Raw genomic sequence first — 10,221 nt, forward strand, 5'->3', positions numbered from 1 at the left:
TTCATTCATTCTTCCTTCCTTCCTTCCTTCCTTCCTCCCTTCCTTCCTTCCTTTCTTTCTTTCTCTATTGAAACTGTGTAGCCCTCATTGGCCTGGAATTCAATATATACACCTAGTTTCCTTGAACTTCCCAAGATCTGCCTGCCTCTGCCTCCTGACCACTGAGATTAAAGGTGTGCACCATCACATCCAGCAACCACCTGGCAATTCTAACACCACACAACTGTTATACATGGGCACAAGGAGACAAAAACAGGCAAGGAGGCTCCTTCCAGCTCTACTATAATAGCAAAAAGAAAACAAAAAAATTTTTACTTCGAAAAGCATCTATGTATTTAATTCATCAGGAGACATAGGTGATTGATTATTGAGAACAGAACCCAACTACCTTTAATCCCATCACTTGGGAGGCCAAGCCAGGTGGATCTCTGTGAGTTTGAGGCCAGCCTGGTCTACAGAGTGAGTTCCAGGACAAAATAATAATAATAATAATAATAATAATAATAATAATAATAATAATAGTAATTATTATTATTATTACTTATTATTTAACAAAACAGAGACAGTGGAAGATATTAAATAGTACTTTTGTTTGTGGTTAAAAAAAGGGAAAAAAAGAAATAAAATGTTGCTCAACTGAGGAGAGATGGAGAGCTGTCCTGCAGACCAAAGCCAGCCTTACTTTTTCTTTTACATTAAAGATTGTTGTGTGCCTGATGTGGGCCAGCTCCTTGGTTCTAATGGAGCTGGAGATGGTGTGTAAACTGGTCTAGCCAATCTGGAACTCTTTCTGTGTGCAAGGATGCTTCAAGCCCAGGGAGCTGTGGAACAATAATTGTGCACTGCCAACATGTGTTGGTCTCTTTAGTAAAAAACTGATTAGCTGATGCCTAAATAGGATTTTCAGGGCAGAGAAAATGCTGGGAAGAAGGAGGGCAGATTCAGAATTGCCAGCAGGCGTGTGACAAGAGTGTTGTGACTTGAGTGACAAGACACCAATGGCAACATCCTGGATTCTGTCCTGCATTGTAAGGGCAGTGTGACTATGGGCCCAATAGAGCCCTCTACCCAGAAATCAATACCCCAACCTGCACCGTTTGTCCAACTCATCTCTTGGTATCCACCTATGTGCCTGAAGACCCCCTTGGAGACCTTTATCACTGTCCATAACTCATTTCCAGCTCTCACACTAAGAATTGAATCATCTGCTCCTGAGCCTGGACCTACATCAGCTCATACACCTGAACCTCAGTGGTGTGGTAGTTTCTCATTTATTTACTGGGCCTCTCTATGATCTTCTAGTAAGATCTGCAGTTACTCTGAAGACTCTGGAATTGAAGGGCCGTAGGATAGAGCACTAATCAGCTCAGTACCCTTCTACCTGACCTGAGTTCAATGTAACCAGTTCAGATTTATTTCCATGACAATGATGTCTCCCTGGCTGTCCTTAAGGAACTTTGTCACCACATGGCAATCTCATTCAGTGGAACCAGACACTCTACTGGGTCCCTCAGGAGAGCTCTAATGACATTGGATACCCTCTGTCAGAGGGTTGTGGCCACACAGTTAACTGGAGCTCATGGGTGCAGTCAAGGCCATAAGGCAGCTCAAGCCAGTTTGCTACCTGTAACTGCCCTGAAAGTCATGATATCTGGGTTTCTGACCTGAGGTCAGACATTGCCGTTTTTGGCAGGGACTGGGGGAATGTTAGTTCTGTGCACTGAGAAATGAAATCCAAAGGAGTGATTGTTCCTCAAGAGGACACAGAACAGTGAATCTGTGTGTTGGGAGTGGAATATGATACAGGTGGTCCAGATTACAGGGGTCAAAGTTGGGAAACTTTGGGAAATAGTAGGCCCATGAAAAGGGAGCATGCCAAAGCACCTTTTACTAAGTATTGCCACTATTAAATTATTATTATTATTGTTACTATTACTACTACTACTACTACTACTACTACTACTACTACTACTACTACTGTTATTATTATTTTATTTTGTCCTGGAACTCACTATGTAGACCAGGCTGGCCTCAAACTCACAGAGATCTGCCTGGCTCAGCCTCCCAAGTGATGGGATTAAAGGTAGTTGGGTTCTGTTCTCAAATAGCTCATATTCCATTTTACCTGTAGGATGAAACAGAGTTAAGGTTTCCAAACCTTAGGGGGCCTGGCAACCTTCCAATTGCTGACCAAGCTCCTTCCTAAATAATAGAAACAGTCTATTATGCCCCTTAGTTCTCTAAGACAAGATGGCTGTACCTAATAACAGAAAGAACAAATTGATTGGTTGAACATTCTGTGTCAGTTGACTGTTGCTTTGGGATATTTGATAACATTGTGAAACTCTAAGACTGTGTTAAGAAAATTAACCTTAGGTCAGGGGGCAGAGCCAGTGACTACTTGACCAGAATTAGCCACAGAGAAGCCAGGAATATGAATAAAGAGACAGAAAGAAGTATGGAGGGACTTAGAGATTCAAGATCTCTTTGGTTTGGGATAAGTGGAGAGACACTTCTCTTATGGGTCTCTGACCAAAAAAGGAAGGTCAGTTGCTTGCTTTTCAGTTTCTCTGATCTAGCAGATTTTCACCCCAACATCTGACTCCCAACTCTTTACTTGTAAATAGAAGGATAGAGACTCAGATGGTGATTACAGTATCAGTTGATTCAGTTGCAGCCCCTATACTGACAGAAAAACAACAGGACCTAGAGAAACCCCTAATCCCTGAATCCTGATTGGTGAAAAAATGTAACTATAAAGTGTCAGCATATGTTTGTGGGTTTTGTGTTTATGAACCCAGCTTCTGTTCCTGTTTGGGGGCTACCAGGAGAAACGAGGCTCCCATCCTTGTTGTACAGCTCAGATCCATCAGTGACCCTCTTATGTGGTAATTTATTAAAGCCCATAAGTGTTGTCTCTCTCCTTCCTCATGGCTCAAAACAGACAGGTGACACATGGAGACAGAACCTTAAGATTCAAATAAAATTCTGGTCATCTAAGAGGCTTCTGGCTCCACAGTGTAAGGAAATAACTTTCCCTGAATGCAGTTTTGGCTCAATGGGAGACTGGAGGCTCCCCTCTGAAGTCCATCTTGGACATTATCCTGGTCACCTGTTTTAGGGTGTTGGGATCTTGTGTCTGTGGAGAATGGAAAGGTTTTGTGCTTTCTGATCAGTGAAGATGAGACCTAAGAACTCAGGACCTCAAAATACATTGTAACCAGGATCTGTGGTAGAAGCCCAGCTGGTAGAATGTGTGCCTAACACAGGAACCCCGGTGAGATCCCCACAATCACACGAACAACAGGTAGGGATCTGTACCTGAAGTCCCAGCTGGACTGCACCATGACAAAAAGCTGGCTTTTCTCTTTTTCTTTGTTGTTGTCTTTGAGACATGGTCTCACTAAGTAGTCCTGGCTGGCCTGGACCTTGCTGTTCTTAAACTCACAGAGATCCTCCTACCTCTGTGTCCAAAATCCTAGGATTAAAAAAATACAATACCTTTGGTGATATTGTGTCCCCCAATATATTGTGCACCTGAATAATTTTATCTGGGGTCAGAGAACAGAACAGCCACTAGATAGACATAGAGGCCAGAAGATGTTGGCACACACATCTATAATCCTAGCATTCTGGAGGCAGAGATCCATCCAGATCTCTGTGAGTTCAAAGCCATACTAGAAACAGTCAGACATGGTGACACATGCCTTTAACCCCAGGAAGTGATGGCAAGAAGGAGAAAGGTATATAAAGCATGAAAACCAGGAGTCTGGGTAAAGTTTTAGGCTTTTTGCAGCAGTTCAGCTGAGATTCATTCTGGATGAGGACTCAGAGGCTTCCAGTCTGAGGAAACAGAGTCAGCTGAGGAATTGGTGAGGTGAGGTGGCTGTGGCTTGTTCTGCTTCTCTGATCTTCAAGCATTCACCCCAATATCTAGCTCCTGTGTTTCTTATTAAGACCCTTTAATATTCCTGTCACAAATTCCTGCTACAGTAGGCTTCCTGGACATTTGTTTATTTTCAGGTAGAATCTTGTTCTCTTCCTAAGCTGGCCTCCTACTCTTCAAACCAGACTTAGTCAAATATGCAATCCTCCTGTCTCAGCCTCTACAGTGAGTTAATCTATATTAAGACAACCTGCTTTTCTGGTTATGGTGGTGTATAGCTTTAATCCCAACCCTTGGGAAAAGAGGGGGTGTGTGTCTGTGAGTTCAAGGCTACCCTAGTCTAGATAGTGAGTTTTAGGGCAGCCAGGGCTACTTAGAAAGACATGGTCTTAAAAAAGAAAAGCCTGGTGGTGGCACATGCCTTTAATCCCAGCACTCCAGAGGCAGAGCCAGGTGGATGTCTCAGTAGGAGGCCAGCCTTGTCTATAGAAAGAGTTCCAGGACAGCCAGGGCTGTTATACAGTTATAGAGAGAAGTCTTGACTTGAAAAACAAAACAAAAGAAAATTGTTTGTTGTTTGGTTTTTGTTTGCTTGCTTGGTTTAGTTTTTGTTTTAGAGAAAAGGTTTCTCTGTGTAGCTCTGGATATCCTGGAACTCTCTCTGTAGACTAGTCTGGACTCCAACTCAGAGATGCCTCTGGCTCTGCTTCCAAGGGTTGGAATTAAAGGTGTGCCTCCAACCACACCTCACTCTTGTTGTTCTAAGTGTCTAACTTCTAGCAGTAGCTACCTGGAACTCACAATCTAGACCAGGCCACATCTTTGGCTTTGGCCTCACAGAGATCTTCCTGCCTCTGACTCTAGAGTGCTGGGATTAAAAGTGTGCCATTCTGTCCAGCAACTTCTGTCTTGAGGCAGGGTCTTCCTAAGTGCCAACGCTAGTGATGAGCTCACTGTGTACAGGCCCTGAATTTATGACCCTCCTGTCTCAGCCTCCTCAGTGGCTGGGATTGTAAACCTATAACATTTCCCTTGTCCTTGGATGATCATGTTACAGATGACAGGGCCAGGGATACTGGCTGGGCTCTGGACTGCCAAGAGTGAAGGATTCATGGTGCAAAGACAAAGGCTACAGAGGTCATCTCCATGGAGTCAGGACTCTAAGCTCCCCATGCTGCTAGCTTTCCCCTGCCTTGTGTGCCACAGTCCCCCCACCCCCCTTAGAGGTTTCCAGCCTTGTGCATTCTAATCTACAGCTCTGCAGGCCAAATTGCTCTCCAGTTTTTGGTCCCAGCTCACACTATATTATGAGTCCCTGTCCCAACAAATAGCTGTAAATAAAGTTGGCTTTGAGGCTCACTCCTGTAGGCCCAGCATTTTGAAGACAGAGACAGGGGACATGCTGTCTATCTTAGGCTACTTAGAAAATTCCAGGTCAGCTTGGGATATATAAAGGTCCTACCTCAAGAGAAAAATTCCATGAGGAAGGAAGGAAGGAAGGAAGGAAAGAAGGAAAGAAGGAAGGAAGGGAAATGTTCTGCAGTGAATTCATGAATGTGTTCTTGTCTCAGCCCCTAGTCTCTTTACAGTCTGTCATGAGGGTGATCAATTAAAGCAATCTGGACACACCTAATCACAATTAGGATTAAATGGATGGAGTCTCAACCAATTTGATGACGTGGCACCCTTTGGTTGGTGCATAAGACTGTAAACAGAAGTGAAATGAGTGAATAAAAGCCCAAGTGAACCAGAGGAGACACTTGGAATCTTGAAGTCATCTCCTGTTCCTGCTGGGAATAGGGACCTGTCATCAATGCCTGTGTCTGGTAAGTCCCTCATGCTTATGAGGACACCCACCCAGCCACTCCCCACTGGTGATATGAAACCAAGGTTGAATCAGAAAATTCTCCTTCTCTTCCTTCTGATGAGCAGATTAGAGACTGGTTTTGGCTCCAAAGGCAGCTTTACCTTCATTTCAAATGTTGTTTGTTAACTCATGGGTTTGTTTTCTTGAGAGATTTTGCTGTGTCTTCCTAGATTGGCCTGACAGTGGGCTCATGGCTCAAGTTGCCTGGAATTGTAGTCCTCCTGCTTCTCTCTTTCTGGGATTTTGAAGTTACAAGAATGTGTCTGCCCCTGCCTCAGCCTCCTAATTCTGGAATTTCTTCTTGCTAGTTAAATTCTATTCTCTCTCTCTTTTTAAATTTTTCAGTTCAGTTTAATATTTATGGCTTTTAAAGATAATTTGTTAAGATTTTGCTTTATTTCATGTGAGTAAGTAATTTGCCTAAATTTGTGTATTTGTACCACTTATGTGTCTGATGCCTTAAGAGGTCAGAGGTAACATGAGACCCCTGGGACTGGAAATATCTTTCCTTTGGGCCACCATGACAATGCTGGAAACCAAACCTAGGTCCTCTGCCAGAACCATCGTTCCAGTCCTGATTTCTGTTTTTCTTGTTGCTGTTGCTTGTTGGTATTGCTGCTGTTTTGAAGCAGGGTCTCCTGTATGTTGCCCAGGCTAACTAGAATTTATACGAAGCTGAGATGACTTTGAGTCATCCATACTCCTGCCTCCACCTCCTGAGTGCTGGAATGTGAGGTTTGGGCAAGGTGGCCCCTTTATGGAGTGCTGAGGATGGAACATCAAGGGCCTCCTTGAGTTAGGTCCCCCAGGTTGTATCTTCAGCATCTGCCTTTGAAAGTTAAGATGCAGAGTGAACATGGATGTATTAATGGACAATGATAAAAACTTCAAAATGGGGGGAGTCAAAGAGAGAAGCACCCTAAAATCTTTATTATTGAAAGAGTCTCACTGTGTAGTCCTGAACCCTATGTGGATCAGGCTGGTCTTGAACTGACAGAAATCCTCTTAGGCCTTCACTACCAGGTCTGGGTGATCTTTGATTTCTATTTTTTAATAGGTTCTCTAGTAGCTCAGGCTGATCTCATTCTCTGTTTTCAGGCTATACCTACCACCCACCCACCTCACTCTGGGATTAGAGTCCTGAGTGTTTATGTTGTTGTTCATTTTTTTCAGCCACAGGGTTTCTCTGAGTTGCTCTGGCTGTCCAGAACTTACTCTATATCAGACTGGCCTTGAATTTAAGAGATTCACCTGCCTCTGCCTGCCTAGTACTGGGATTAAAGGCGTGTACCACCACACCCCAGTTTGTGACTTTTTTTTTTCTTGATTTTTCAAAGCCAGGGTTTCTCTGTTACTCCTTGCTGTCCTGGAATTCTCTTTGTAGTCCAGGCTGGCCTTGAACTCAGAGTACCACCTGCCTCTGCCTCCCAAGTGCTGAGATTAAAGACATGTGCCACCACCACCTGGCCATGATTTTCTTTTTTGATGGTTTTATCAGTTTGTATTCATTTTTTTAAACTAATATTTGATGGATGCTGGTTTATGTATAGGTATTTTCCTGAACTTAAATCTACACCACATGTGTGCCTATAAAAGACATAAGATGGGGTCAGGTCCCCTGGAACTGGACTTACATATTGTTACAGGTAGCCCATATAAAATGTTTCCCAGATACACTTTACAGCCAATTGAAAGTCTTTATAAGAGTCAGCTGGGATCACACTCAGATATTCCAGAGCCTCAGGTGTGGCATGAGTGGGATGGTTTTACATCTGGCATCTTACTTAACAGCTGCAGAGAGGAGAGTGGATCTTCCAAAAGGATGGAGTCTAACAGAAGCTACGATAAGCAGTTAGCTGGATGGGGTTCCAACACAAACAGGCCAAGAAAAGATAGGACATCCTGATTTGGCTTCCTAGGATCATGTTGGGTCATTTTCCATGGGCATCTTCATCATGGAGATCAAATTCTAGTTAATCCTGAAATGGCCTCAGCAAAAATTCAAGATGAAGGCATCTTTGACTTGTCTTGCTTTTCAAGATATGGTGCAAGCTTGTAGGTATTAGGAATCTAGCCCAGGTCCTCTAGAATAGCAGCCAGTGAAGGCTCTAAGTGAATGCATTATGTCCTCAGCCCCTAAATGCAAATGAACATTTCCTTTTACATGGGACTCAAGAATAATAGTGGGAACAGAATTGGCAAACAGGCCACTACACTAATCTTACCTACTATGGCAACTGAGGCTGGTAGGGTGAAAGGTATGTCAGCTAGGACCTCTGATAAGGGGAACTTGGTAAGACCCTGTAAGAAATTCAAATTAAAAAGCACAAAGTGGGTGGCAGCTCAGACTTAGAGGACTGAGTCCAGGCATGAGGCTCTTCAGTTGCTGGCTAGCCTGGAGTATATAGGGAGACCTTCTGTCTAAATGAGATAGAAGCCTGGGATGGAGGTACCTGCTTTGAATCCCAGTACTATGAGAGAGTGGTAGGCAGATCTCATTAGTTGAAGACCAGCTGCTCTACACAGCAAGTTTCAGGCCAGACAATGCCTCACAGTGAGACCCTGTCTCAAAACAACAATAAAACAACTCTAAGAAACTGAAAGTAACTGGGCAGTGTTCCCTCACACCTTGAATCCCAGCACTTGGGAAACTGGGCTGGAAGCAGAATACAGTGGATTTCTGAGTTCCAGGTAAGCCTGGTCCACAGAGAGTTTGAGGACAGCCAGGGGTGCACAGAGAAACACTTATTTCCAACTCCCCCCATCCCACATACACACACAAACAGGGATATGAAATGCAGTTAGTGCTAACTCTAGAGTGTGTTTTCTTACATATGTCTTCCCTAGTATTGCATGCAACATGTATGTCCTCTTGGGGACAGTCCCCAGCCTCTCCAGCTGTCCAACACTGGTGCTTACCTGTCCCCATTGCTGCTTAAAAGACTTGTTTCACTTCAGTTCCTGTGCTTGTGCTGGACACTGTCCTGGTCTCAGGTTAGTGTCATATTTGCAATTCTCCTGCCTCATCCTTCCAAACACTGAGAGAGAACTCGGTTCTTAAAACAAAAGTAACTGCACCCATTTCACAGATTGTTCCAGCTAGGCCCCATTAGTTGAAGACAGAATGAGGGAAGACTTCACAGGGAACATTTCATTTGCCTTTGAGGGTCTTTATGGAAAGATGGTTCACCCTAAAAGAATGAAGCTTCCCTCTCTCCAGGTTGCCCACTCCCCAATGGAATAGGATTAGGGCAGCAGGGGTTGGGGTTACACAACCCCATGGCTTTCACATGACTGAATCACAGTCCACCATGATGCCTGGAGGGGCCTGTGGTTGTGGGAGCAGCAGACTCAAACAGGAAAACCAGGTTTCTACTGTCTGCAGTGACTCTCACCCTGAGGTGATTTCTGTGAGGGAGGAGCAAAGGCCTTCCTGAGCTTTGCTCTGAATGGATGTCTTTCTGGATGCTTCCACAGGATCCATCTACCTGAACTCGTCAGGATGAGCTTCCAGGCCATGCCCTCACTCCAGCATCTTGCCATGCAGGGGCTGCTGGCAGATGAAGACTTGGCCATCTCTGCTCTGGATGACCTTCCCACAATGTTGTTCCCACCACTCTTTGAGGAGGCCTTCATTGAGAGAAGGACAAAGCTTGTGAAGGCCATGGTAGTATCTTGGCCCTTCCCCTGCCTCCCTCTTGGGGCACTGATGTGCTACGCCAAAGTGGATAACTTCTGGGCTGTGCTTGATGGAATGGATTGGCTGAATAACCAGAATGTTTGGCCTCGGTGAGTGAGCCTGAGTGTGGAAGGCAAGTCTATGGGTGGAATTCAAAGGGAATGTAATGGAGGAAGGTTGAGATGCGAGATCTGTTAGATTATAACTGTCATCTGAACCTCCTTCTTTTCCAACCCACAGGAGGTGTAGACTACAATTGCTCAGTTTGCAGGATGTCTACAATGACTTCTGGGAAGGATGTGTTGGAAAAAAGTCTACTTGGTGGACCAAAGAAGTAGATCCCACAACAGAGGGAAAGAAGCAGCAATTGAAGGTGGTAGCTGAATACATCCTCACGTTCCTCGCTCTCAAGGACTATAATAGTGACTTCATGCTGTGGCTCAGGCAGAGAAGAAATACCATGCAGATCTCTTTTTTCAGGGTGATTCAGAAAAGAAATAAGTGAGGCCCGAGAGAGGAGTTGGATCTCTGAGGATCTCTCTGGATCTGCTCGGACTTATGTTCTTGAGAGATCCGTCTGTGCTCTTAATTCCTTTGCCATCTCTCCTGTCCTAAAATAATCAAGACAGGGTCTCATTTTGTGACATAGACAGGCTTGGAACTCGGGATATAGAAACTTCTGGCTCTGAACATATAGATTAGCCAATTAGGGAACATTGATATTAAAGGAGCACACAGCCATGGGTGACTATTTGTTTTTCTTTTTGATGCTTTAGTTTCTTTGCCCAG

General features: G+C 44.3%; 1 protein-coding gene across 1 annotated transcript; it reads left to right on the forward strand.

Annotated features, from left to right (window-relative positions):
• The first annotated feature begins 9,255 nt into the window (after positions 1 to 9,255).
• LOC118577940 (PRAME family member 18-like) lies at positions 9,256 to 9,937 on the forward strand. Its single transcript, XM_036178574.1, has 2 exons — positions 9,256 to 9,542; positions 9,673 to 9,937. Exons 1-2 carry the CDS (start codon positions 9,256 to 9,258, stop codon positions 9,935 to 9,937), a joined length of 552 nt encoding a protein of 183 aa, XP_036034467.1.
• The last annotated feature ends 284 nt before the right edge of the window (positions 9,938 to 10,221 follow it).

Source organism: Onychomys torridus, chromosome 2 (assembly GCF_903995425.1).
Source record: "Onychomys torridus chromosome 2, mOncTor1.1, whole genome shotgun sequence".
Lineage (NCBI taxonomy): Eukaryota > Metazoa > Chordata > Mammalia > Rodentia > Cricetidae > Onychomys > Onychomys torridus.